The following is a 27,630-nucleotide window of genomic DNA, read 5'->3' on the forward strand; positions in this document are numbered from 1 at the left end:
CCTAACACATAGATGGGCTGCGGCTATTGAAAGCAAGGGGGAAGGCCTGGCAGTTAGCCTGGATATAGCGAAAGCCTTTGATCATGTACGGCACCGGTCGTCCAGTGTCGGTAGAAACTTGTGTCTTCTATCGAGTCCTCTCTTGAGAAGGTCGCGGAATGGGGTAAATTGAACCTTGTCCAATTTAACCCCCAGAAGACTCAAGTTTGCGCGTTTACCACTAAAAAAACCCCATTTGTCGTATCACCGCTCTTCGACAACACTTCCCTTAAAGCCTCGCCTAGTATCGGAATACTGGGTCTCGAAATCTCGAGCGATTGCCAATTTCGTGGCCATCTGGAGGGCAAAGCCAAATTGGTTTCATAGACTGGAGAGAACTGGGCGTCATTAATAGAGCACGGCAATACTTCAAGCCGGCCCACATTCTAGCGCTGTACAAAGCGCAGGTGCGGCCACACATGGAGTATTACTGTATGTATGTATGTATCTCTAGTGTGGCGCACCCTAGTATCAGCTCGATCCATTTGACCACGTGCAACGCAGAGCAGCTCGAATTGTCGTTTGCTGGACGATACGACATGGGTACCTTCAAAAAAAGCGCGAACACCTTCCTTAAAGGCCGGCAACGCTCCTGTGATTCCTCTAGTGTTGCAAGAGATTGTGGACGGGGGTGTTCCATACAAAACAAATATTGAAAATAAAAATAATTATGGGTCCCAAATCGAAATAAAAACTATGCTATCTCTCAAGTTGGACCAAACTGCACTCCTTGAAGTAATCCCCATTAAAATCCGTTCATTAGTTTAGGAGTCCATTGCGGACAAACAACGTGTCACGTAATTTATATATATTAAGATAGAGTACTTATAAGGGCAAATACAGCAAAACAAAGACAAAAATAATATAAAACTTAAATGTAGTTTGTTATTACTATCCATGACGGCATTGACATGACATGTTTAAGAAATTAATTTAAGACAATTTTTATTGTTTTTTTTTTATTATTAGGAATCATTAGCAGCAATTTTTCCATACAAACGTTTTCGATTATTTGGTTTTGGACCTGTAAATCAATATTTTTTTAATGAAATCAACACAGATAATGTATTACAAAGTGAACTTGTACGATGCGCGCGCACACCGACACGTAGACCATTTTATCATACTTTTATCTAAATTATGCGATATAATGCAGTTTTATATAAGCGATACGACTTAGGAACTTTCAAACAAGACTTTAGAGCAAACTCCAACTTAAAGGCCAGCAAAGCATTTCTTGACCCCTGGTGTGGCCGTCCCCCATGATCCATTATGTGAGGCTCTTGCCCGCTTGCCTCCTTTTATTTAAAAAAAATATCAGAAATAAGTACTTACTTAAACGTTTAAATAGATGATAAAAAATGTTTATATGAATATAGTGACTAAATGTGAAGTTATACGAACAAATTATATGTATTGATTCACCAATAATTAAGTTATTGATATGTAAGAATTCTATCTATATTAAGTTTTGTATTCTATGATTTAAAAATAAAAAATTATACTTCTTTTCCTTTTTCTTAGTTTCTTATATTAATGAGGAAATTTAATTCCTCATGTTTATCTCATCGACTTACTTCATCGTAATCGAGGAATCCGTATTCGGATTCTTCCTATTGGAAGCGTCCATTATCCATTCGGTAAATGGATGAATAAGTCTATTAAGGCAAGTCTCAATTTAATTACATTTAAACCGGAATTCAAAACACTCATACCTCTTTTTTCTGTGGTATATTTTAACCCCCTTCATAATGGTCCGCTAAGGAATGTTTTTTCTCATTCTGACTTAGATCAATAGAAGAAGACAGAGTGAGAATTAGCATTGCTTTAAGTTAGCAGACTATAATGAATAAGGGGGTAAATGTCTGAAATCTATTTAGGATAGTCTATTAGCTAGTGTTTGAAAGACGAGATATCTTAAGGCTTAAAAACCACTTAAGTCAATATTGCAAAGGTTATAACTAATAAATTGATAAAGTACAAACAAAACACCAAATTGATTTACTGAAAGAGTTTACCAAAATCTATTTACAACTTGAAAATATCTTGGTCCTTCGAGCCGGAAATTTTTAGGCTCGTATATTTAGCATAAAAAGAAATAAAGTAGTGTGTCATGGTACCGAGCACAGACAAATAATTTCATCACCTTTAATTATTAATATACTCAAAAACAGATAAAATGTTAAATAGCAGAAATATGTCAAAAGTGTGCAAGGCACACATATACCAGAGTAACACGTGATGTTGGTTCACAAATATGAAAAAAATATTAATGCAGGAGGGATGGTAAATAATAAGAATGGTCATATATGCGAAAGCTTTATTTAAATTTTGTATTTCTACTTACATACATTGCAAACGAACACTTTTCTTATATTTATATAATAATTTATATATATTTTAAGCATGAATAAAGTACAATTTACATGAATAATAAAATTCAACAAAGAAAACATACAATAGTTTACAATACAAGTACTGTAACTTATCTTAAAGATTAGGGAATTTATTTAATAAATAGCATTTCGTATTATGTTCAAGTACTCTTCAACCCAGAAAATGTAAAAAACTGGCTCTATTACGATAAAATATGCGTAAGTACAAGTAAATAAGTGGTATATTTATAAAACGTTAAATATAAGAGATAATCACAATATTATATCACAAACAAATATCATAATATAATCACTTCATTGCATAGATAAATGATTATTGTACTTTATAATATACATCGGTAAAATTTTCTAAACAGCATTTTTGGACCTAGGTAAAAACGAATGAATTAAAGGCCTACCTTAAAAATCATTTACTTAAAGTAGAAAAACTTCTCATTACGAGGTTTATTTATATTTAATTGTTCACTTAATTGATTAACATTGTTACATATTGAAAAAATGTTATTTGAAGGTTAAAAACCGTCCTAAAGCAGGATTTGCACACTTGCTATCTCTTCAACCTGTTATTGAAGTGAAGGGTATAGCTTATTCTTTGAATGGTATCCCTTAATAGGCATAATATTAGGTTTTGAGAGTCTTAAATGTAGAATTTAATGATAATCTAATTTTGTTTTTAAGATGTGTTTGGTTTTAAGTTATTCAGGCATTTTGATACAATTACTCAACTATGTGCAATACCTAGGCCCAGTTATAATTTAAATTTATAATTTTATCTCTCAGCCTCAACCGAGTCCTTTGGTATAAATACGATTTAGAATCAACGCAATACTGAAATACAGACCTATAATACATCTATAATTTAATTATACTAGGAATATATACGATCCGCCATGACAGGCACAAATATAACATATTTTTTTAAATAATAAAATAAAAATTCACATTGCATAATGCCAAGCATCATTATTAAGATTTTTAAGTATATTTAAGTACTTACCCAGCAAGTACTAGTTACCTGTTACAGTACAAAAATAAAATTAGTGAAAAAAAAACAGTTCACAGATTCACAGCTTCAGTCTGTTTCTTGGACGAACTTACCACTGGATGCGTAACGTGGACCGTGTTCGTCTTTAGTCTTTACCACTCGAGTCACTTACTGAGCCTGATAGCCTCAGCAAGTGATATGCCGTCTTGCGCGAGATCTCGAAGTGTAATGCTATGTCAAAAATGGGCAAAAGCGCTGTTTTGTTTTGTAGAAATAATAACGATGACTCAAAACATGTGTCTTTACACGTATAAGTACAATTTCAACGTACAATAGTAGTTCCTTTTCTTAAAATAAATAAAATTTGGTATACATACAATAGTTATTTATGCAACTGTTGTGTAATTAAAACACGAATGTGGATTTATCACACGAGTGTTTTAATACCTACTTATCAACAGTTGCATACAAGACTTTATCTACACCCAGAATATGAATCCTCTAAAAGATTCTGGAACAGTTAGCTTACTGCTAACATTAAACACCAGTCGTAGTAGTAACCTAATATCATTCATTACTGATTATATACAAATAAACTAAGTATTAATGAAACAATTATTTATTTTAGTAGTAATTTACATTTTGTATAGTGCACTAATTAGAATTCACTCGAATATAATGTTCTTTTGCAGCGTTTAAAATGAATCGCTATTTTTTTGTAAACAAAACAATAAAAATATCGAAGAAAAATGGCGGGAATGGTTGGAGCGCGCGTAAACGAAAATGTTCTTTTTTTGAAATTCATACAAATATCACGCATCGAGCAATAAGAATGTGGCTGTATGTTGAAACTCTTTGCGCATGAAGGGATAAAAAAAAACACAGGAGTGTTGTTATGAAATTCAGTACAACATTACAACGCTCTTTTGGATGATGTAATGGTTATTAGAACATTGGGTGTTCTAATGTTGGCAATAAGCTAACTGTTTCAGAATCTTTAATAGAGGATTTAAAGCATGGGTGTAGATAAAATATTATAATAAGTCATTTCAAAAGTACCTACCTATACATACCTTAAGATGTAATAGGTAATTTTACCTCCTCAACCCGCGGAAAAAGGTCATTCATGATTCTATTGGGTTCTTCTTCTAGGGTTTCGTGTCCAGTGGTAAATTCGACCAAGGCCTGTTCAAACCGAGCCCAAGCTTAAATTATAATTAGGATACCATTGTATCCATTACTTTCTTAATTTATCGCTTGCGTTCAATCAATTCTTTGTACATTGACAAGTGCCCAAAACATTTGAACACAACATAACTACACTGGGTACAATAATATTAAGTAATTTGTTCATAGGAATACATCAAGAGATGTTAATGGCAATTAGGTATATTGGCTAGCATATACACTAACATATAAAATACTGTATTTGTTCACTTGATATCATTTCTTTTACAACAAATGATATAACTAATAAATAATGGTGTAATAACATTAACAATAGACTACCTTTGCTAAACGTACTGAGTGCATAGAGCTAATTTAGACTTTGCACAGACTTTACTCACCTAAAACTTTGCTGAGTGTGATAAAACGCAAACTTGGCTTTTCAACGCTGTCTTAGCTAAAGCTCAGTATAATGTAATATGTCAATTGATAATAAAAATGTTTTTTTTTTATGAAAATAAGAGATGAGCTGCTCAGCTGATTGTAATTGAAACGCCCTGCCCATTGTAGTGCCGCTCAGAATTCTTGAAAAACCTAATAACTCTGAGCGGCACTACAATTGCGCTCGTAACCTTGAGACATAGGATGTTAAGTCTCATTTTTCCAGTAACTTCACTAGCGTAACGTAATCACTAACGTAATCAAAGATTGCGCTAAGCTTAAATTCAGCTAAGTTTGACGCAAGTAGTCTTAATAAGCTCTACAGAACTCAGCCTTAGTGTCAGTAGGTAAGTGTGACGAAGTTACCGTCAACTAAATATAAGTGTACCACTGCGTTAGACTACTTTCAGTGCCGTGACTAACTATTCGTGTGCCAGCTGGAAACTCCTATATATATCTGCGACGTTGCACAATACGTTTAAATCAGCATACAGTTCATATGCCTCTGATACGCACCCGCAGAAGCCACTTGCTGAGCTGTTTTGGCGCCAAACCCGGCGCCGGCCACTTGAAACATGATACCCAATACTTGTGTTTATAATACTCGAGGTATCATTATGTGGTTTATGTTACGGGTTGCTAGATAAACAAGCTTGGTTATTGTAAACAAAAAACGTGATTTATGATAGATTCGTGCTGTGAATGACGCCGCTCGTTCAGAGTTGTACGAAATTATGACTATTTCACTAAACACGTCAAAATAAAAATATTAGAATTGAATTCTTTGTATTATTTTTACTATAATGGACAGGTTATAATATGATCTTATGATTTCTTTAAAAAAATAATGTTTCACCATCGTCATACTATGGTCTATGGAATTTTGTACATATTAACTGGTAATAAACTTATAAGTTTTATTTAATAAAAAGCTTTTTTGTAAACTTCAGTTCAAGAAATATCGAAAATCAAAAAATTCTGTATTCGCACTGACACAACGATATTATAATACAACATTTAAACGGTCAAAAGATCAAAACAGTAAATTAGCCTATAGCGGGCTTTCTCCACGCGGAGGGGAGGATAACGAATTAACCAAGTAACTTTGCCGATAATTACCTCTCCCACTTCTGCCGATAATAACATCTCCCACTTCTGCCGATGATTACCTCTCCCACTTCTGCCGACCCGCCCCGCTCTCGCCTGGTGACGGGCAGTACCTACCGTAAAGTAACGCAGCAGTATATTCAATACTTAATTGTGTCTTTTAATTTATTATGTATTGCTCAAGTAGGTACCGAAATAAATATTTGTTTTTCGAATTTGTTAAGTTTAACTTTGTTTATTGTAAATGCAGTTTTTTATGTTATTGTGTTGTTAGTTTTGATCCTAAAGAACGAAGCTTTAGTAACATGCATTTTAACCTTACTAGCCGTATTGTAGTGTGTTTATAATAACTGTGCTTCTGCTGGTGTATACGAACAGTCATGTGATACCTCTAATTGGCGAGGGCCAATCGGAAGAATTTCTGTACCAGAGCTGACACATTTTAGAGTCCTAGTTCCGGCACTGAAATTATGTCATACAAATATCTGAGAGTTGCTAGCGTCTTCCTGGGGGCAAGTCTTTACTTAACTAGCGGCGCATTATGATGTTCATTATAACAACAATCAATGTCGTTTATATTGACAACTACCTACATTTGATGCAACATATATCTGTTCATTGGACAGTATTTTGATAATTTGTCATGACTGCTACCATAGCGTGCAACTGGTATGCGTATATTCTAATAAAATATTAAAAAGTACAAATATATTACTTTTAAAAAGTCACATGAATAGTAAATTTGTATCACTAGCAAACTTCTCAGGATTGGTATAGAAATAGCAAAAAGGCAAGCATCTGATTAAGGTCACAGCTCATTTGCTCAACGCGGCTATATATATACTGTTTATAACCTCAACAAAATTCCATACAAAAGTTACATTGTATATTTAATGTGAATTAAACCTTAAGGCCTTAACATAAGGTTCAATTCACAAAGATATCTTAAGTGGTTACGACTGCGCATTGCTAACTTATAGCTCCGAGTGACGCAAACGACAAGGCTGTGCTAGACGGGTGCCGGGTTGCTCTAATGAGCTATGTATGACCTTTAGGCAAGGATCTTAAGCGGTAACATTGAAACGCAGAATTGAAAACGGGATGTCATTGCGAAATGCGGTAACTTAGATTAAGGATTGGTCTCCGCTGAGCTCCAACTAGATACCGCAGGCGTAGTCGCAAAGTGCGGCAACTAATACCTACTACGCCGAAGTGGGCGTACTCGAGCCAGCCTCGAACAATGTGTGACGTTCACGTGCCACATGTTCTGTTAAACTATGCTAATAATTGAAACTAAAATGCCGGATTGCGTAGTAAAATCTTGTAAAAATAATACTACAAGAAATAAGAAAGACACTGGTATCACATATTATAGTATATAGTATTTTGTATTTTATTAATTTCAATGTAAAATAACACGAAGCGTATGTTACAAAATTTGAAAGATGACATTGAGTGTCAAGTTGCCACGCACACAAGCATCTACTAGTTGCCATAATCGAAAAGGTATTGTTCTTAGGTAGTGCGGTATCTAGTTGGAGCGCAGCGGAGACCAATCCTAAATCTAAGTGCGGTAACATTGGCAGACAGTGCCGTGTCTCAGTGACGCGATGTTGGAGTACATCAATTATATTATATATTATCATTAACTTTCACTCACCGCTCAAGATTCGATGCTGGGGCCTATGTAACATTACCATCTATAGCAATAATAATATTTGCTAATTTAAATTAGCCTAAGTGGCGTATCTCTTAATATTATCTATTACATAATATTCTAGATACTTCCACATACAGACCCGAGGTAATAATATAAAACATTAAATATTATTATAATTACAATTATTAATGTAAACACATACGACTATTACGAATACATAAGTCACGTTTACTAATATAAGTACTTGCAAATCAGTGAGTACCTTATCTTTCATTAAATAAAAGCCGAGTCAATAGAGAAAACAATTAAAATGGTATCGCTTATCATTCTGTCTCACTCACACACACTTGGTATCTACACTCACATAAGCGGCAGTACAACGTGCAAAAGAAAATCAGTACTAAATTTTAATGTCACAAATATCTATCGGTCAATCGAAGAATGTATTGAAGATATATTTTCGATATCCTTTACCTTAGACTATGTTCTATTAAAACATTAACGATCTTCCAAATAAACTCGGTATAAAGTTATATCTGAGAGCAAACCAAGAATATGCAAAATGTTTACAAATAGACATTTTGCTTATGGTCGGTTTTTTCGGACGTATAACGTTTCCCGCGTTTATTTGCAAGGCTGCCTGACTTATTTACTATTACTGTATTGATAATTGAAACTAGGCGTAGGCTTCCTGCGACCTTATGACGTCACGCAATGTATGAATTATTTTTAATAATAAGTTAGTGAAAATTACCTGCAATAACTTCAAAGTTGCTCGTTTAATTAATTGCAACAAGAACTAGCGTATTTAGACAGAATCTATACATTCATACGGTGTCATTACAAAACAAAAAATTAAACTTGGCATTAAGACGTGTTTTGTTAGACAGTGCCTAACTATAGCAACGTCAGTGACATTAACTGAAGAACAATTATTACAGGAACGGAACGGAATCGCAGAATTCACTTGGCATCTTCTGTGATTTATCTAAGGCTTTTGATTGTGTTCAACATTCAACGCTGGTCAGGAAGCTATACCACTATGGCATAAAAGGAACTTCGCTCGATCTTCTGACTTCATATCTAAACAATAGAATTCAGAGGGTCGACGTGAATGGCAGGAGATCTCCTGGGACTCCTCTCAGTATGGGGGTACCACAAGGGTCTATTCTTGGACCGTTCCTCTTCCTTATCTATATAAATGATCTTCCTAATCTTATAGAGAAAAAACATAAGGTAGTATTGTTTGCGGACGACACTTCACTGATTTTCAAAGTGAAAAGAAACCAAGCTATGTATGACGAAGTGAACGATATTTTATCTGACATCGTGTACTGGTTTAGCGCTAATAACCTATTGTTAAATAGCAAGAAAACTAAATTCATTAAATTTACCGTACCAAATGTCAAAAATGTAAATGCAAATGTTTTGTTAAACGGAGAGGTGATAGAACCGGTGGAATCTGCTATATTTCTTGGCATAACTCTAGATTCCAAATTACAATGGGGCCCCCATATTGAAGGATTGGCGAACAGACTTAGTTCTGGAGCATACGCGGTTAAAAAAATTAGACAATTAACTGACATAGATAGGGCGCGACTAGTATACTTTAGTTATTTCCATAGTATTATGTCCTATGGTATATTGCTATGGGGCAACGCTGCCGATATTAATACAATATTTGTGCTGTAGAAGAGGGCTATTCGCGCTATACATAACCTAGGTCCTAGGGAATCATTGAGAGCAAAATTCAAAGAAATTAACATCTTGACTGTTGCTTCTCAATATATTCTTGATAATGTAATGTATGTTCATAGGCACATAAGTGAATTTGCCAGAAACTGTCATAACCATAATGTTAACACCAGGAACAGACATAAACTGATGATGCCTACTACTCGGCTAAGTCGAGTTAGTAAGTCTTTTGTGGGGCGACGTATATGCTTTTACAACAAGATCCCAGAAAATGTTCAAAACAAAGGTGTTACGTTATTCAAAAGAATTGTTAAAAAACGTTTGTGTGGTAAAGGTTACTATAACATAAATGACTTTCTTAATGATACCACAGATTGGGAATGGAGCGACCGCCCTCAGGCTATTAAATAATAAGTTTAATTGTACAATGTTACTTTAATTGTAAAACATATTTTTGATGAAAAAAAAAGCCCGCTGAGTTTGTTGCGCCCATTCTTCTCAGGCCTGAGGCATTCACTTTGGAATGGGTGGTAGTTTTTTTTTGACTTTCAATAAGTGATTTCACATCCTATTTTAAATAAAAATATTTGAATTTGAATTTAAAACTAGTGTTAAACACGTGTTTAACTTTTATGTACTAACACCGATAAAGTTTTAAGTGATTTGACGGACTTACTGATATTCTTTATTGTATGCGAAGGCAAAATTTATTGCTATCTTTACTGTTATTTGTATTTGCAATTACAAGCCACCATTTTGATTCTTTTGCCTATCGACTCGGCTTCTATATAACTATAGCTAGTCCTCGGTATTGTTTATGTAACAGTAAGCAATATATTGACTAAAATTCGTAATCGTAAAAAAAAAAATTTATGAGCAACAATTTTAAGACAGTGTTTCTATGTATTGTCTTAGATAATTAATACGCTTAGATAGAGCCTCTTTCTGCTAGACAAACGATGAAAACAGGCCACGTTTGCTACGTCTTACACTCGCGATTAGTATGCCACTTGTTTTTTTTTTTAAATACGGGACGAGACGAGCAGGACGTTCAACTGATGCAGTGCCGCTCAGGATTCTTAAAAAGCCTAATAATTTTGAGCGGCACTACAATTGCGCTCGTCACCTTGAGATATAAGATGTTAAGTCTTATTTTCGCAGTAATTTTACTAGCTAGGGCGCCCTTCAGACTGAAGCACAGTAATGCTTACACATTATTGCTTCACGGCAAAAATAGGCGCCGTTTTAGTATCCATTATCTAGCCGGCATCCTGTGCAAAGGAGCATCCCACTGGTAAACACTTTGTGTTAGTGTACCACATTACTCAAAATAGAGGTTAACAGTTAACCTCAATTTTTTTCGGCATTGTCACAGTCTATCAGGACGTATAAATGATCTAAGTGTATTATATTAGGCGCAACATAAAACATTATAAACAATGTATTCAGAGGCAAAAAGTGTTTTTATAAATAGCGACGTCTAAAATTAAGTACGAGACTCTGTGAAAATATTTTGTTACAATATCTTACGTTAATTACAGTAACTCTTGCATACAAAGCAAATGAGTATTCTTTCTATTAAATTCTCGAAATACTCAGATAAGCCAGGCCGCACACCGTAGAACACACCTAACTAATGTGTCATATAAATACGACACAAAAATGCTCCAGTATTTCCGATTCTTTTGTCGTTAACGTCTACTTAAGCAGTTGAGAATCAAGCAGCTGCGTGATGTATGTCAGCAAAATCTCACTATAACATAGTAAAGGACCATTGCGTGCCAAGGTTTGCATTAAGCTCATCAATAGAACGAACAAATAAGGGCAGCTTTAAAGGATTCTTACCAAAAATTTGATCAGGAGGGAAAGAAACAAGAGTAGTGAGCTGATGTACATGGTAAGGACAGAACCCTACACCCGAGGCACAAGTCTCAGGCAATGTTTCGGAGTTGCTCGCTACGCGATGGTCACCCATGGAGAATCCATGGCGTTACAGAAAGTTCGTATTCTTCCATCAAGAAAATAAGCTTTCTGAACCATTAGTATAATTACAGCACAAGTACATATTCAAATATATGCATTTTGAGTATTTCTGGCGTTCTAGTGTGCGGCCACCCTAACAATTAGCGATTGTAATGAGGTATGTGTTGTCTTAAACATCGGGCCGCGACTGCATTCGGCTGAACCTCAGGAAAACTTGCTCCAACGTGGTCTGCGACACGGAGTAATCCTCAATAGGATACTGCTTGCAGGCTTCTTCCATCGTGCTGAATATCTCCCACCACAGCAGGCTCGAGTCCAGAATGTAGAAGGTGCTAATGCCCATGTATGATTCACTGCACATTAAAAAACCATTAAAATTAATTTATTACAGTAAACTGTTCTTCATGCCAAATGAAAAGTAAAATAAATATTTTTAGTTCTGAAATAATAACATGAACAAAATGTTACTAATTAATATAAGCATTGGCCCAAAAACAAATCTAAAATGATTGTAGATTCGAGCTTTCGATAAACGATTTTTGATAATAATATTTGAATCAAATGGAATTGTTATCAGACGACTAGTATAAAATAATAATAATTTTAAAAGCGCAAACTGTTAATGGTCAGATTCAGAACATAACTAATGAGTGTTACTCGCTACCAACTTACATGTGTCTCGCTTCTTTGAAATTGTCTAGTATAAATTGTTTTATATTTGCTACTTCAGTACTTCTAGCGGGAACATCTTTGCACTTCACAATCAGTGTATAACCTGTAAACCAAGACCTCTTAAGTATTATGGCGCAAATAGTATTAATAGTACCAATTAAAAAAAAACATAATCGTGCGCGACTGTACAACATGCAAACACCCCACTGCTTCCCCTCAGTAATCCTTTTATGTGAAGCGAATTATAGAAAAAATAACCAAGTAAGCCCATTCTGACCTCGATTCTGATATTCTGCGGGTTTTTTTATTTTTTATGGAATAGGAGGACAAACGAGCGTACGGGTCACCTGGTGTTAAGTGATCACCGCCGCCCACGTTCTCTTGCAACACCAGAGGAATCACAGAAGCGGTGCCGGCCTTTAAGGAAGGTTTAGGCGCTTTTTTTAAAGGTACCCATGTCGTATCGTCCCGGAAACACCGCACAAGGAAGCTCATTCCACATCTTCGTAGTACGTGGAAGAAAGCTCCTTGAAAAATGTAATGTAAACGACGTCTAAGAATACACAGAAGGCGCACTCCGCTAAATTAATTAGAAATAAGGACTCTTGCGACCTCATACAATAAGGAATAATTCAGATCGCACAGCGCTATTAGCCTACCTTTTTATTCACTTAGAAGTTGCCTCTCTTTCTATCGCGTAACTCTTAGCTCTTCTGACGACGTTAGGGTTGACTTTACCATAAATTGTTCCTACCTAGTATAAGGTCATCTTATAAAAAAAGCTCAGTTGTTTCTATAATATAAATAGGTAGGTATGTCATCGTAATTTTAAATCAATATTATATTGTTGTCAAACCTACATTAGTTGCAGATAGTAATGTATGCGTTGACATTACTATCTGCTGAAGACCATGACATGGTCGACAGAAAAGTAGGAACTATTTAAGTAGGCAGGTTTACATAGGTGCTTGAACAGAATCATGACGCAAGCTAGACTTGCACACGTCGTTTAGGTATTATATTTACAATAACAAACAACTTTTTGCGGTCCGCTCTTGGTCTAAGTACGAAAAACGCAACATTACTATTGAACCTACTTGGCATAGGTGATAAAAAGGTAGCTATTATAAAGTAATTAATAATAATAATAATCACTTTAAATAAGATATTTTCTATTATTATTATTATCTAATCAAGAAGCTTAAAAATATTTATTTGGATCGCTGTGAGCTTAAATATGATTTGTTTTTGTATGTTTCTCCAATTTGAAAGATCTTCCAGATCGCTGAAGTAGGTGACGAACAAAGCTCGCGCGTGCGTCACTGTTCGCTTGTGAGTCCCTACTGGATAGCGCTACGGGAAGCGAGGCAGGCCTGATGACGCGTTATATATAAATGCAAACAGTTTTAATTAATTTACCCTGTGAGAACTTGTTCTTGAGGTGTTGCAGCGGCCCCAGACAGTACAGTCGTCCGTTGACCATCACCGTGAGCCGCGAGCACAGCGCCTCGCACTCCTCCATGTGTGTGTCGGTCACAATCCGCGCTATCAACTAGTACCTTGTGAGAACTTGTTCTTGAGGTGTTGCAGCGGCCCCAGACAGTACAGTCGTCCGTTGACCATCACCGTGAGCCGCGAGCACAGCGCCTCGCACTCCTCCATGTGTGTGTCGGTCACAATCCGCGCTATCAACTAGTACCTTGTGAGAACTTGTTCTTGAGGTGTTGCAGCGGCCCCAGACAGTACAGTCGTCCGTTGACCATCACCGTGAGCCGCGAGCACAGCGCCTCGCACTCCTCCATGTGTGTGTCGGTCACAATCCGCGCTATCAACTAGTACCTTGTGAGAACTTGTTCTTGAGGTGTTGCAGCGGCCCCAGACAGTACAGTCGTCCGTTGACCATCACCGTGAGCCGCGAGCACAGCGCCTCGCACTCCTCCATGTGTGTGTCGGTCACAATCCGCGCTATCAACTAGTACCTTGTGAGAACTTGTTCTTGAGGTGTTGCAGCGGCCCCAGACAGTACAGTCGTCCGTTGACCATCACCGTGAGCCGCGAGCACAGCGCCTCGCACTCCTCCATGTGTGTGTCGGTCACAATCCGCGCTATCAACTAGTACCTTGTGAGAACTTGTTCTTGAGGTGTTGCAGCGGCCCCAGACAGTACAGTCGTCCGTTGACCATCACCGTGAGCCGCGAGCACAGCGCCTCGCACTCCTCCATGTGTGTGTCGGTCACAATCCGCGCTATCAACTAGTACCTTGTGAGAACTTGTTCTTGAGGTGTTGCAGCGGCCCCAGACAGTACAGTCGTCCGTTGACCATCACCGTGAGCCGCGAGCACAGCGCCTCGCACTCCTCCATGTGTGTGTCGGTCACAATCCGCGCTATCAACTAGTACCTTGTGAGAACTTGTTCTTGAGGTGTTGCAGCGGCCCCAGACAGTACAGTCGTCCGTTGACCATCACCGTGAGCCGCGAGCACAGCGCCTCGCACTCCTCCATGTGTGTGTCGGTCACAATCCGCGCTATCAACTAGTACCTTGTGAGAACTTGTTCTTGAGGTGTTGCAGCGGCCCCAGACAGTACAGTCGTCCGTTGACCATCACCGTGAGCCGCGAGCACAGCGCCTCGCACTCCTCCATGTGTGTGTCGGTCACAATCCGCGCTATCAACTAGTACCTTGTGAGAACTTGTTCTTGAGGTGTTGCAGCGGCCCCAGACAGTACAGTCGTCCGTTGACCATCACCGTGAGCCGCGAGCACAGCGCCTCGCACTCCTCCATGTGTGTGTCGGTCACAATCCGCGCTATCAACTAGTACCTTGTGAGAACTTGTTCTTGAGGTGTTGCAGCGGCCCCAGACAGTACAGTCGTCCGTTGACCATCACCGTGAGCCGCGAGCACAGCGCCTCGCACTCCTCCATGTGTGTGTCGGTCACAATCCGCGCTATCAACTAGTACCTTGTGAGAACTTGTTCTTGAGGTGTTGCAGCGGCCCCAGACAGTACAGTCGTCCGTTGACCATCACCGTGAGCCGCGAGCACAGCGCCTCGCACTCCTCCATGTGTGTGTCGGTCACAATCCGCGCTATCAACTAGTACCTTGTGAGAACTTGTTCTTGAGGTGTTGCAGCGGCCCCAGACAGTACAGTCGTCCGTTGACCATCACCGTGAGCCGCGAGCACAGCGCCTCGCACTCCTCCATGTGTGTGTCGGTCACAATCCGCGCTATCAACTAGTACCTTGTGAGAACTTGTTCTTGAGGTGTTGCAGCGGCCCCAGACAGTACAGTCGTCCGTTGACCATCACCGTGAGCCGCGAGCACAGCGCCTCGCACTCCTCCATGTGTGTGTCGGTCACAATCCGCGCTATCAACTAGTACCTTGTGAGAACTTGTTCTTGAGGTGTTGCAGCGGCCCCAGACAGTACAGTCGTCCGTTGACCATCACCGTGAGCCGCGAGCACAGCGCCTCGCACTCCTCCATGTGTGTGTCGGTCACAATCCGCGCTATCAACTAGTACCTTGTGAGAACTTGTTCTTGAGGTGTTGCAGCGGCCCCAGACAGTACAGTCGTCCGTTGACCATCACCGTGAGCCGCGAGCACAGCGCCTCGCACTCCTCCATGTGTGTGTCGGTCACAATCCGCGCTATCAACTAGTACCTTGTGAGAACTTGTTCTTGAGGTGTTGCAGCGGCCCCAGACAGTACAGTCGTCCGTTGACCATCACCGTGAGCCGCGAGCACAGCGCCTCGCACTCCTCCATGTGTGTGTCGGTCACAATCCGCGCTATCAACTAGTACCTTGTGAGAACTTGTTCTTGAGGTGTTGCAGCGGCCCCAGACAGTACAGTCGTCCGTTGACCATCACCGTGAGCCGCGAGCACAGCGCCTCGCACTCCTCCATGTGTGTGTCGGTCACAATCCGCGCTATCAACTAGTACCTTGTGAGAACTTGTTCTTGAGGTGTTGCAGCGGCCCCAGACAGTACAGTCGTCCGTTGACCATCACCGTGAGCCGCGAGCACAGCGCCTCGCACTCCTCCATGTGTGTGTCGGTCACAATCCGCGCTATCAACTAGTACCTTGTGAGAACTTGTTCTTGAGGTGTTGCAGCGGCCCCAGACAGTACAGTCGTCCGTTGACCATCACCGTGAGCCGCGAGCACAGCGCCTCGCACTCCTCCATGTGTGTGTCGGTCACAATCCGCGCTATCAACTAGTACCTTGTGAGAACTTGTTCTTGAGGTGTTGCAGCGGCCCCAGACAGTACAGTCGTCCGTTGACCATCACCGTGAGCCGCGAGCACAGCGCCTCGCACTCCTCCATGTGTGTGTCGGTCACAATCCGCGCTATCAACTAGTACCTTGTGAGAACTTGTTCTTGAGGTGTTGCAGCGGCCCCAGACAGTACAGTCGTCCGTTGACCATCACCGTGAGCCGCGAGCACAGCGCCTCGCACTCCTCCATGTGTGTGTCGGTCACAATCCGCGCTATCAACTAGTACCTTGTGAGAACTTGTTCTTGAGGTGTTGCAGCGGCCCCAGACAGTACAGTCGTCCGTTGACCATCACCGTGAGCCGCGAGCACAGCGCCTCGCACTCCTCCATGTGTGTGTCGGTCACAATCCGCGCTATCAACTAGTACCTTGTGAGAACTTGTTCTTGAGGTGTTGCAGCGGCCCCAGACAGTACAGTCGTCCGTTGACCATCACCGTGAGCCGCGAGCACAGCGCCTCGCACTCCTCCATGTGTGTGTCGGTCACAATCCGCGCTATCAACTAGTACCTTGTGAGAACTTGTTCTTGAGGTGTTGCAGCGGCCCCAGACAGTACAGTCGTCCGTTGACCATCACCGTGAGCCGCGAGCACAGCGCCTCGCACTCCTCCATGTGTGTGTCGGTCACAATCCGCGCTATCAACTAGTACCTTGTGAGAACTTGTTCTTGAGGTGTTGCAGCGGCCCCAGACAGTACAGTCGTCCGTTGACCATCACCGTGAGCCGCGAGCACAGCGCCTCGCACTCCTCCATGTGTGTGTCGGTCACAATCCGCGCTATCAACTAGTACCTTGTGAGAACTTGTTCTTGAGGTGTTGCAGCGGCCCCAGACAGTACAGTCGTCCGTTGACCATCACCGTGAGCCGCGAGCACAGCGCCTCGCACTCCTCCATGTGTGTGTCGGTCACAATCCGCGCTATCAACTAGTACCTTGTGAGAACTTGTTCTTGAGGTGTTGCAGCGGCCCCAGACAGTACAGTCGTCCGTTGACCATCACCGTGAGCCGCGAGCACAGCGCCTCGCACTCCTCCATGTGTGTGTCGGTCACAATCCGCGCTATCAACTAGTACCTTGTGAGAACTTGTTCTTGAGGTGTTGCAGCGGCCCCAGACAGTACAGTCGTCCGTTGACCATCACCGTGAGCCGCGAGCACAGCGCCTCGCACTCCTCCATGTGTGTGTCGGTCACAATCCGCGCTATCAACTAGTACCTTGTGAGAACTTGTTCTTGAGGTGTTGCAGCGGCCCCAGACAGTACAGTCGTCCGTTGACCATCACCGTGAGCCGCGAGCACAGCGCCTCGCACTCCTCCATGCTGTGTGACGTCAGCACCACGCTGCGACCCCCCACCACCGCGCTGCTCACACAGCTCCACACGCGTCGTTTGGAAGCCGGGTCCATACCTGCGCAATGACAAAAATAATTTGCCAATTATTATTGCCGTAAAAAGCGTGTATAGGCATAATTTTTTTTAATTTACATTTTATTTGATAAGCATATTCAGAAATGCTAGATTTTTATATTATCTGCCTAGCTTATCAATCCATGTTTCTTAGCAGGTAGAAAGTTATTTTTTGTCTTTTTATGTTAAATATATAGCTAATTAAGCACTTACCCGTGGTGGGTTCATCGAGAAACACAAGAGGGGCGTCGCCTAGTAATGCCACGGCCGTGCTTATCTTTCGTTTTGTGCCACCACTGCACTCGTGGACCTTGGAACAAAAATGTTTATTGGAAATTCTATTAAATTGAATTATTGTCATCTTAAGCAATTTAAAACTATTAATATAGAAAAACATAAAGCTTAAGGCTATAAAGTTTACTATGCCTTTGATTAATGAACTACATAATTTTTATTTTTATAACTGATTTACAAGTCAAGTGGTATTAACATAGTCAGCCATCCATCATTTACTATCCAAAATATTACTAGTTTAGTTAATATTCGTCTAGTTAAATATAAAAACTCAAATATGATTTTATGTAACAGGTAACCTATTTCGTTTTAAAACAGATAATAAAAATAAATGTGCTGGATTATTCCTCGACTTGGCTCGCGCATTTGATACAGTTCCTGTGCGAATACAATACTGATAACAAAACTTGAACGCCTGTGGATTCGAGGTAATGCAATTTTATTCTTTTACAGCTATCTTAAGAACCGAAAGCAAACTGTTCAAATAGATTACATTTACAGTAACAAAAAACAAGATTTCGGGGTGCCGCATGGTAGTATTTTAGGCCCAACTTTATTTATAATTTATATTTAAATCAATCAACATTGATTTAAATACCTATTTTTAAAAAAAATATTGAAATTGCCGCATTACAATGCGTAGAGCGTAGCATTAGGTGATATGACCGATGAAATAACACCCAGATACCTTAAGAAGGAATGTCTCACGTACCAGTTATTGCAACAATAAGTGACATTACAAACACTTCAAATTTGCCAAAGGGGAGAAAAATAATGAGATATTAATACATTTATGGCTCTCCCTACCTTTTTATCATAATGCTTCAAAAATCCGAGTTGTTCGGCCAACTGGATGCCGCGCGCCGAACCGACCCGTACCGGAATACCTCGCAGGAGGCAGAATATCTTGAGCGTTTCTCGCGCCGTCAAGTTGTCTAGCAGCGCGTCGAATTGTGGACAGTAACCTGGTGATATCGAACTAACATCTATTATCTATAACATAATACGGGTTTAAGTTTGGTCGTTCTGATTGTTTTGGATTTAAAAAAAGCTTCTTGTGGTGTATGTGTTTGTGTGTGTAACTTTATACACAGCCAGACCATTCCCGATTAAAAAAATGTACAAAATTATATTGTGGAACTTTCAACGGTTTTTATTCGACCGACTTTACTACCGATTCTTACAATATTAACTCATTTGCATGAGGTAGTGAGGCAACCGCTCGTGGACATCCACAACATCGCGGGTTAAGAGATGCGTTGGACACCTTATAACTTGGGATTATGCTCTAAGCTTTAAGACTTCTAGGCTTGAAGACAAGAAGTTTCTCTCAAAATCCGCGGATGTAGACATCAGAATGGTGCGGGTGGAATTTCTCATTTTGACTTAATGTCCGGTAGTGGAATTCAGCTGCTGGTATCAACTCGAACGACTCCTCTAAGCATTCCCGTGATAAATGCGGTAAAAGATGCGGCGAGAACTCACATCTCTAAGCAACGCTGATCGGGGATGACTTAATCGTTGATGATTCGAGCCGCTCTTCGTTGGATGTGCTCAAATAGAAGAAGCCGATATTTGGGAGCGCCCGTTAGTACGGGCGGTGACTTCAAGTCAAACCTCGCCTAACACAATTAAACATAAATACATCCACACGTTTATTTCTCTCGCCGTTTTGGAGGCCGTTTTTTTATGAAAATAAAGGAGGGATGATAATTGATACGCCATGTCCCATTAGAATGGAGTGCCGCTAAGAATACTTGATAAACCCAAAAATTCTGATCAGCACTTCAATTGATTTTGTCTCATTTGTCCAGTAATTTCGATAGCTACGGCGTCCTTCAGAACGAAACACAGTAATGCTTACAAATTACTGCTTCACGGTAAAAAACGCGAAAAAGGCGCCGTTGTGATACCCATAATCTAGCCGGCACCTGTGCAAAGGAGCCTCCATCAGGTTAAGCTGGTTACCGATCTGATCGAACAATCAAACTGACCCATGTGCTTGTGCACGTCGTGGATGTGCGTCTTGAGCGAGTGGCCGTGCACGTAGGCGTCGCCGCTGCTGATGCGCTCGTCTCCCGTCAGCATCTTGAAGGTGGTCGTCTTGCCCGCGCCGTTGATGCCCAGGAGACCGAAGCATTCGGCCTTGCGGACGGCTGCAGACAATCACTACTCACTTTACATGCCCACATTCAACATCTGGATCTATCGTATAATTAACGGCGGCACTCAATACACAGTGTATTTTTTTATAACTAGGACAGTATGCGGAAATCCTAATCCAGAAGAGAGGTAGCGAAACTGTAGGAACAATTTGCTCTGTTTTCACAGTTTTAGCGCCACGAAACGGATTGTAAGATAGGGAGGGAAACCGCTTGAACCAATCGGACTACAAACAAGGACCGGATTACGTGTCGTAAGCAGTGCAGCTTCCTCAGGTCAATATCCTAGTCGCTTTCATACAGTCCACTTTCTGGATGACTATCAAGTATATTATGTGTCTCACCGAACGACAGCTTGTCGACGGCCAGCAAGCCCCCGTAGTACTTGGTCAGCTCCCTGCACACCAGGCTGCGGGCGGCCAGGCCGGCCGGCGCCAGCTCGCGGACGGCGCGCCGCTCGGCCGCCACGTCGCCGTCCTCGTCGCGGCCGGCGGCGGGCGGTGGCCGGCTGTCCGAGTAGAGCACCTGCGGGGTTACCAGGTACTGACACTGCCTTCACATCTATATGTAGTGTGTCGACATCTAGTCGGACAGTGCTATATAAAGAATGCATCGCACAACGAGAACGCTAGTTCCATGGGAGGGACAGCCGCCTTAAAGTGACGTTTTCAGAAGACTGTAGTGCAATCTGATTGTTGGCCCGAAAATTAAAGCTTTGTAAGCTGTCACTCGCTTTGAAACCCTTCAACTTTTCTTTATTTGTGTCACTGCCCACTGGTCATAAAATGGCGGCTACTTCTAGCGGTTGCGCATGTATGTAGCTCTCGTGTTCCACTTTGCATATTTACACTCCTAAATCTATCCTTTATGTTGTTGTGTTGTGGCAAAATTAAATAACAAACTCTTCGCGCTATTTCAACATTTAAAAAAAAATGCAATACCTACATTAAAAAGTAGTGTTCGTTATTTAATTGCGTCACAACATTAAAAATGAATTTTATAATTCTTCTCGAGCGTATATATAGTTATTTTCGGGGCTAATCTCCAGATGGCGCTAGTTTTCAAATAGACAGCTTATAATGCGTAGAGAGGGCTATATTTTCCCTATATATTATTATTCTCTTTGGCCAGTTCCAATCGGTCGTTAGTCGGGAACGGATGTCCACACAACAGTTGTGTCAACTACGCCCGAACGCGAGAAATTACACTATTCAATGCATTCGTAATAATAATAAATCATTACCAACAAAATTTAAAGAAATTTACTGTTGCCTCGCAATAACAGTGATAATTATAATGTTAACACCAGGAACAAACAAGGATAGTAAGTCTTTGTTATGCTAGACAATATATATTATTTTCTGGACTCTTCAATTATTATCTGTAGAGCAATTCAAAATAATTGTAAAAGACAACTATCTAAATGATACCAAAAAATGGGAATGAATATTTAATGAACAGATTCTTTTTTATGCAATTTTATTAAACACTGAGTTTCTTGCGACCGTTCCTCTCAGGTCTAAGACATATCTTTTTAAATTTTGAATAAAAGTATTCTAATTTAAGTTTTATCATGGACTACCATTTTCCTTTGAACTTCACAGACGCCGCGTTATTCATAAGCAAAAAAAACCACCCCACATTCGTGATATTTTTGACCTGACCTTTTGACCCATTCAGAACCTGACCAATCTGATCATGAATCTTTCCCAACATATATCCAGCACTCATCAACTTTAATTCTAGAAGTCTTTGCACTCAATCTACTTTCGGCCAGCTTCTTTACAGGATCAAACCAGCCAGACTTCCCTTTTCAACGGGGCAAATAGATAATCAATCAATCAATTTAACAATTCTGATTTTATTAAACATATATACAATCGATATAAGAGGATTTTTGGTAAAGTACTCATAGAATGTAAATTATACCTTGTTAATAATTTCATATTCCTTGATGAGCAGCACAGCGAAAGCTACGGCTCCGACCAATGTCATCATGAACAGATAGCGCCCGATACCGGGCTCACTCCAGCTTAGGAACGGGTCGTCATCGACTGCAGACAAGAAAGTCATTAATAGTTTTACTTCCATGTTAAATTTATTGTTCAGTTTTGGAAATAAGACTCAGGCCTCAAGTGGTGATACAATGAGCAAATCATTAATCTTATATGTGACTTGCCAATTGCAATTCGGTATTCAGGACTAAAAAATCACAAGTCTCAGAATGCCAGTAATTTTGCAAGCTACGTACATACTACAAACCCAAAACGCTAATAGCGCTTGCAAAAGGGGCCACACTGAAAACCTTTTAGATTACTTACTATTTATTAAACATTAAAAATAACCCTTTGAAAATTTACACAGACACAGAATTGGGCAATAAGTAGAAAATACCTGACAAAGGTATTAAATTAATACTATTGCGGATACATAGCAATATTCTAATAAATATACATCGAATTGTTTAAGTTTAAGAATAACGAATGCTTTGTCATATTTTGACGTTTTCTCTTTAGCAGTGACACAATTTGCGTCACCAGATCGATCGTCCTCAAGGAACTCCAAACAGTTCCCGAGATTTGTGACACTGGTGCCTATGTTTGAGAGAAAATTTAAGACACATCCACACTCACGTAACCTAAGTGCAAGGATAACCTGCTAGTGCCATTTTCGTTTTAGAAAATAATACAAAGGTCCTTTAGTTGGTTGTTTTATTTACTGGTAAATGTCTCTATAAATTTCTATAGCATATTAGATAACTTTGGCGTATTTATTTCGTAAGGTAAATTTGGTATTGATATAAAAAAAACGTGATGCAAGCAAGCGTCATATATGAAAGATTGAGACATTAAGAGAATAGTAGAAATAAACTAGATACATAAGTAAGTCCAGCGGGCCTACCATGAACTGTTATTGCTATTCAATTGACGACCTAAAATGAACTGCTTAGCTATTTCATACCACGACGTCTGATTAGAGCTATCCCATTTAGGTTGACAACAAATCGGAAATTGAATCGCAAACTGTTAAAGTTCGTTCATCCATTCGTACCATGAGGTGAGGTAATACTTAAACCTAAACTGGATGGATATCTTATGTGTAAAAGTGAGCGATTCAAAAAAAGTTGCTACATTCTTAGCGGAAAGTGAATCCTTTTGTTAATAACTTTTAAAAATAGTGAAAACATATAGAGAAGGGAAATGCAATTGATGAAAGATGAGATGAGACTACTTTATTGGACTTTTTTGTATAACAAAATACTGAAAATAACCATTCAGTTATTGGCACTTCATTGTACGAATCTTAGCGATTCAGTTTAGGTACCTAAATTTAGCCGAATCGGAATTAAATCGCTAATTAAAAGTTGATGGTAGGCCTTCAGATATTGAAACTGAGCTTGCAGACTGAAGAAGAAAAGTAGAAGAAAGCGTTGGGAAGCAAGTAAAGGACTCACTTACTACAGCAAACGGATATGTTCAGCTTGTGACACAACGTGTCCCGCGTACAGTTGTCCATGTTGACGTACTGGCCGCACAGACTGTCGCAGGCCAGCAGCGAGAACGACGACACTGTCATATCCCTTTACGAAACAAAAACACCTCTGATTAATCTTTCATGAAGCCGGCGGAATGAATGTACAAAAAATGTTAAAGTCAATGTACAACTCATAGTAATACAATTTCTGAAACTTCACACAAATAACGGACCTTTACTTATTTCTGTGTGTGAGTGAATTGATGCATCCACTCAAGTTTTTTTTTTTATAATTTACTCGCATTTTTTAATTTTTTCACTTGTTGCAACGCATGATTATTTAGTTGCATTACTTTGCATGGATTATCATTATACTATTTGTAAAATGATGTAGCTATAAATACTAATAAAAGAGTGACAATGACATTCTTGCTGCTTCTTCTCATGACTCAATTTTATTTGTCTCTCCTTAAAGCATGTCGTTCACAATACTACGTAACGTCCGATAGAGATATTCGTAATCAACGGTTGTGTCATTTATTTATTGACTGACCGATCCGAAGTTGCTCTATAGGCAGAAATTTATACAGTTGATAAAATAATAAATAGTTAAACTCACCTAAAACTTCTGCTCATGCAATAGATAGGCAGCGGCGCGAACACCCAGTCGAATATGGAAGCATAGAACGGACTTCCAACTTCCGGTAGCCGCAATACTTCCGTTATTAAGAACGGCATACAACCTGCAGAAGGCACAACATTTGGCTGTCAAAATCATAAATCGTAATTCATAATTAGATCAAATCATTACACTTATGGTAAGCAAAAATATTATTATATTACTTTATGATATGAATAAATTTGTCCTTGCGGTCCCTCGCGCGTATCGTTCTGTATCCACATTGTTGCACACAAAGTTTTGCGTAGCGGCCATCTTGGAATTCCAAAGTAATCCTTATTTCGTACTTATGCACCCCAAAAACCTTGGAAACAATAACCATATTGTTTAAATGAAAGTTTTGCGTAGCGGCCATCTTTGATTTCCAAATGAATTCCAATTTCGTTCTTTCCCACCCCAAAAACCTTGCAAACAATAACCATATTGTTCAAATCAAAGTTTTGCGCCGCGGCCATCTTGGATTACAAACATAATCCTGTTTTCGTTTTTTGTCATACCAAGAACATTAAAAAAAATGTTGATATCATAATTTCTTCTCTCGGTTGCCTTGTTTTCCATAGTTTGATTATTTTTATGTAGTTGTTCCTAAAATAAGAAATTATGTACCTTTGTACGTAGTATAGAACTTACCAGTGAATATATTCAAGAAGCACATCTTCGAGAAACCAGTGGCGGCCGCCTCGAAGTAGAATGACGCGAGGTAGTGCAGCGGTATTATCGCCAGCGAGAACACCACCAGCACCAATAGGACTCTGCCTAGAGAACACACGGTATTAAGGAGCTAGATAAAACAAAGGCGACTTATTTAATTCACCGTAACACTTACATATAAACATTAAATGTCTATTAATTTTAATATTTAAAATTTTATTCAATCTTCGATCGTAACTCAGACAGTAAAATTCATTATTGATCTTTTGCTTTGATATTTCGCATACAAGAACAATAGGCAGACAGGAATATTCAGAAATTTGTAACATATATGATCAAAAGAATATCAATCTCCATGTGTTGGCAATTATTTTATTCCATTGGTCGCAAAGAATCTTTACAATTGACGCGTTGTAATTAATTTCCGAAACTTTACTGAAATATAGGGGCATCTACCAACATCAAATTATCGCAAGAATATTCAAAAAGAAGTTGTTCGTTTATTGAATTTAGTATATTATTATATTTTTTTTATGGCTCCGCTGTCCATTCATCTGTGCGCCCATATGTCTGACTGTGTCGTCACTTCTTTTCACAATTTTGCCAGAGAAAAATTTAAAAAGGCATTTATATTCTCAAAATTGATTCCTTTAGAATTATTTTTAAAGTTATTTCTAATATACTAGATGCTACTACCGCTTCGGAAACAAATGGCGATCTGAGAGAGAAGAAGCGGCGCAAGGGACTCTCCTAGCATTCTTTTTTTGCTCTCTTTTTAATAAAATATACAATATTGTACTGTGATTAGAGTGTGTATTAAAATGCCGCTATAACAACAAATATTTGAAAACAAGGCGTGGCGAGAACACATTCATACAACAGGGACTCGCACAAAACCGAATTTTTAAATATAAAAAAACGTGTAGTTTTTATAAAGTCACTTGATATAGATAGATATAGAATAGATAAAATATAAATTTTGAGAATCAAAATGTTCAGTTTCAAATTCATCCCAGCGATGTTGGAGTGTGCTGGAATGTGAATATAGATACAAAAGTATTATGAATGTAGTTCCGGTGCTTACCCAACTCTTGGGGCGTGGAGAGCGTGTTCTCCTGGAAGCAGGCCAGGGTCAGCACGATGCTGAGGTACACGCACAGCATCCAGGTCCAGTCCCACACCAGGGAGCACGACCACAGCACCGCGGGCCGCACGCCCGAGATACGCTGCAGCAGCTTGGCGCCGCTCACGCGCTCCTGGAGGCACATACATGATGTACGAGTACAGAAGACTTTACATAGAAGATGCCTCTCTTTCTATCGCGTGACTCTTACTTCTTCTGACGACGCTATAGTTGTCTACTTTCAAAAATAATTTAATGTGAAAATTCATTTATATATTTATTTAATAGTTATACATTCAATAAGAACCGACATAATAAAGCTAAAGCCAAGCCTGACCTAGCAAATCCTAATGTCTGCATTCAATTAACACTTTTATAATGACAGAAATATTATTTTCCTATCAGTATATTTAAGTAAATATCCACTTCGACATAAGTACCTATTGAACTGAACTGGTGGAAAATTGTACCCACTTAATATAAGGTCTTCTTATAAAGCTCAGTTTTTTGTCTATATATAAAACGTTGTCAAACCTACTTTAATTACCGATAGTAACGCGTTGAAAGACCATTACATTTTTCCTGCATGTTATGCACAATTTTATCCTGCACTAAGTCGTAACTGTATAGATAGGTAGGTACATACGAGCTTGATTAGAACCATGACATGACGCGAGCGACAAACAATAACTTAATTATAGTCAGTTCGTTTATATGGACGTCCAAAAGCAAAACGCACAACGATTGAATTGATTTAATGCTTGTTTTTCATGAATATTAATAAGAGTTCGGGACAATATGCTACACTAAGATAATTAATACGTCTAGATAGAGTATCTTGCTGTTAGACCAATGAAAACAGGCCAGGGGTAATACTTTAGTGTGCATGACAAGCTACATCTTACACTCGCGATTTGTATGTCACTTTGTGTTAGTGTGCGTGCATTGTTAAAACTAAAAATTAATTGTCAACCTCAATATTTTTCCACATAAGATATATATTCCGACATAGTATATATAGTAGTGCTGATTATTAACTTTCACGCGGACGACGTCCTGGGAAAGCAGCTAGTAACTTGATGAAAGTTGTATATTTTAATAGATGAACTGAGGTAATTAACTACAGGGTATACAATTATTGTATTATATACATATATATTATTAGTCCATAATTGTTACACAAAGAAAAGAAGTAATTTAAAACTTAGCAAACACGAATATGCTGAGAACTGCGGAGAATATTTTATATCTCAAATACAACGCGGGCACAGTAGGGACAGACTATTTATTAATAAAATAAGTAAAGTATAGGTATTAGAATAATATTACCTTAATTACAAACAGTACAAGGAACGCGGTGACAAACGCCATACAAAAACCAATGTTGAAAGCGAACTGAAAGCCCAAACTGCTTCCGGATGCCATTATTTTA

The 27,630-nt window shown here is 39.3% G+C and overlaps 1 protein-coding gene across 2 annotated transcripts; it reads right to left on the reverse strand.

Annotated features, from left to right (window-relative positions):
* Positions 1-2,345: 2,345 nt before the first annotated feature.
* Positions 2,346-27,630, reverse strand: LOC126966817 (phospholipid-transporting ATPase ABCA3-like). 2 transcript variants are annotated; one of them, XR_007729823.1, is made up of 14 exons: positions 27,528-27,630; positions 26,160-26,331; positions 25,055-25,180; positions 24,365-24,488; positions 23,730-23,851; positions 22,201-22,325; positions 20,616-20,796; positions 20,104-20,265; positions 18,917-19,074; positions 18,029-18,125; positions 17,625-17,816; positions 12,146-12,248; positions 6,198-11,826; positions 2,346-6,147 (listed from the first exon to the last, which is right to left on the reverse strand). XR_007729823.1 is itself a non-coding variant. In XM_050811073.1 (9 exons), exons 2-9 carry the CDS (start codon positions 22,267-22,269, stop codon positions 11,643-11,645), a joined length of 1,146 nt encoding a protein of 381 aa, XP_050667030.1. In that variant the 5' UTR covers positions 22,270-22,325; positions 23,726-23,848; the 3' UTR covers positions 2,346-11,642. The 2 variants fall into 2 exon arrangements, 1 of the variants encoding a protein (XP_050667030.1); XM_050811073.1 differs by lacking the exons at positions 24,365-24,488; positions 25,055-25,180; positions 26,160-26,331; positions 27,528-27,630 and having other exon boundaries at positions 2,346-11,826; positions 23,726-23,848.

Source organism: Leptidea sinapis, chromosome 11 (genome assembly GCF_905404315.1).
Source record: "Leptidea sinapis chromosome 11, ilLepSina1.1, whole genome shotgun sequence".
In the NCBI taxonomy this organism is placed as follows: domain Eukaryota; kingdom Metazoa; phylum Arthropoda; class Insecta; order Lepidoptera; family Pieridae; genus Leptidea; species Leptidea sinapis.